At 37.8% G+C, this 1,658-nt stretch overlaps 1 protein-coding gene across 1 annotated transcript; it reads right to left on the bottom strand.

The window, feature by feature from the left end:
* Positions 1–463: 463 nt before the first annotated feature.
* Positions 464–1,399, bottom strand: LOC104855540 (olfactory receptor 13D1-like). Its single transcript, XM_010614423.1, has one exon. It carries the CDS (start codon positions 1,397–1,399, stop codon positions 464–466), a length of 936 nt encoding a protein of 311 aa, XP_010612725.1.
* Positions 1,400–1,658: the final 259 nt, after the last annotated feature.

The raw sequence follows: 1,658 nt of genomic DNA, 5'->3' as shown, positions 1-1,658 counted from the left end.
AATAATGTAATTGAGTAAGCACATAATAAATGCAGCACAACATGTGCAAAGGATGTGGGGAAACATGAACAGAAAAAGAGGGAGAAATATTGCACTTAAATGAAAGTTGAGGTGAGTATAATCCCATAGATAAAATATAAAGCAAGACTAAAACAAACAAAAAAAGCACAAAACATATAGTTTTCCAAGAGTGAAGGCTGAAAGTACATTTTAATTGTTAAGTAAATATGGGGGCTGATTTTCCCTGCAGAGGATTAAATTTTTTCTCTTCAAATATTTATTCTTACTTAGACCACTTATCTCTGCATTTTATGAGAGCAGTCACTGTCATAAAGTAATACAATTAGATTATCAATATTCAAACTTATAACAAATTTGTGAGTTGACATGATCTTCTTTTTTCTGTTCATAACTAAGTTTATGAACATATTTAGTGCATAAACTCAGAGATGTCAGGCTGACATCATTTTATTCCAAGCCACTTTCTACTCATCAATTTTTTCACAGCTCCATGCACCTCTGTATTCCTCAGGCTATAGATGATAGGATTGAGCATGGGGGTGATTATGCCATAGAACAAGGCAATCAGCTTGTCAAAAGCAGAGTCTTTGGATTTTGGCTTCATATACATGAAGAGAATTGTCCCATAAAACACAATCACCACTGTCATATGGGCTGAGCAGGTAGAAAAGGCTTTTTTTCTTCCTTCAGCTGAACTGATTCTTAGTACAGTATAAAGGATGAAAATGTAAGAGATACAAATCAGCAGCAATGGAGAAAACAAAAATATTACATTGCCCAACATTATAATAACCTCATTCAAAGAAATATCTGTGCAAGCCAGCTTGACAAAGGCCAATATTTCACAAACAAAATGATTGATAACATTTTTTCCACAGAAGGGCAACCGAATTGCAAGGACAGTTTCTGTCAATGAGTTGAGAAATCCTAGCCCCCAGGAGAGAGCTGCCATTTGAACACAGAGTGCCTTGTTCATGATGATAGAGTATCTCAGGGGGTTGCAGATTGCCACATATCGATCATAGGCCATCACTGCTAAGAGCACACATTCTGTGGAACCCATAGTGTAAGAGACAGACATTTGAACGACACATCTAAGGAAAGAGATAGTTTTTTTCTGTGATAGGAAGTGTATCAGCATTGTAGGAATAAAGGAGGATGTGTACCAAATGTCCAGGAAGGAAAGATTACCAAGGAAGAAGTACATGGGTGTGTGGAGGCGAAAATCCAGCAGAGTTAAGAGGATCAAGGTACTGTTCCCAAGAAGGATTGCCACGTACATCACCAAGCACATTGCAAAAAGGAGTTTTTCCACTCTCGGGTACTCAGAAAGTCCCTGAAGAATGAACTCAATCTCTGTCCAATTGTTCCTTTCCATTTTTACTTTTCTATACTTTGGGTTTAATGAGTCTGTACAGAATTATCATATGAAGTGAGAACCAATTGGGTGTGGGAAGGACAACAGGTGTATCAGCACTACCTGCAGTGGTGGTAACAGCTGTGAGTTTAGCTTTGGGATTTCCTCTTCTAGCTCATGACCAGTGGATTGAAGGCACATGAAACTTTCCTTGGTAGTTTATTAAAAGTGGCTTCTGCATTCCATTTCCCAAAATTGTGTTGCAGGAAATCTGAGGCAA

This window comes from Fukomys damarensis, unplaced genomic scaffold (assembly GCF_012274545.1).
Source record: "Fukomys damarensis isolate Sample0158 unplaced genomic scaffold, DMR_v1.0_HiC HiC_scaffold_36, whole genome shotgun sequence".
Taxonomy (NCBI): domain Eukaryota; kingdom Metazoa; phylum Chordata; class Mammalia; order Rodentia; family Bathyergidae; genus Fukomys; species Fukomys damarensis.
The sequence above is the reverse complement of the archived record's forward strand: the minus strand, read 5'-3'. Positions and strand labels throughout refer to the sequence as shown.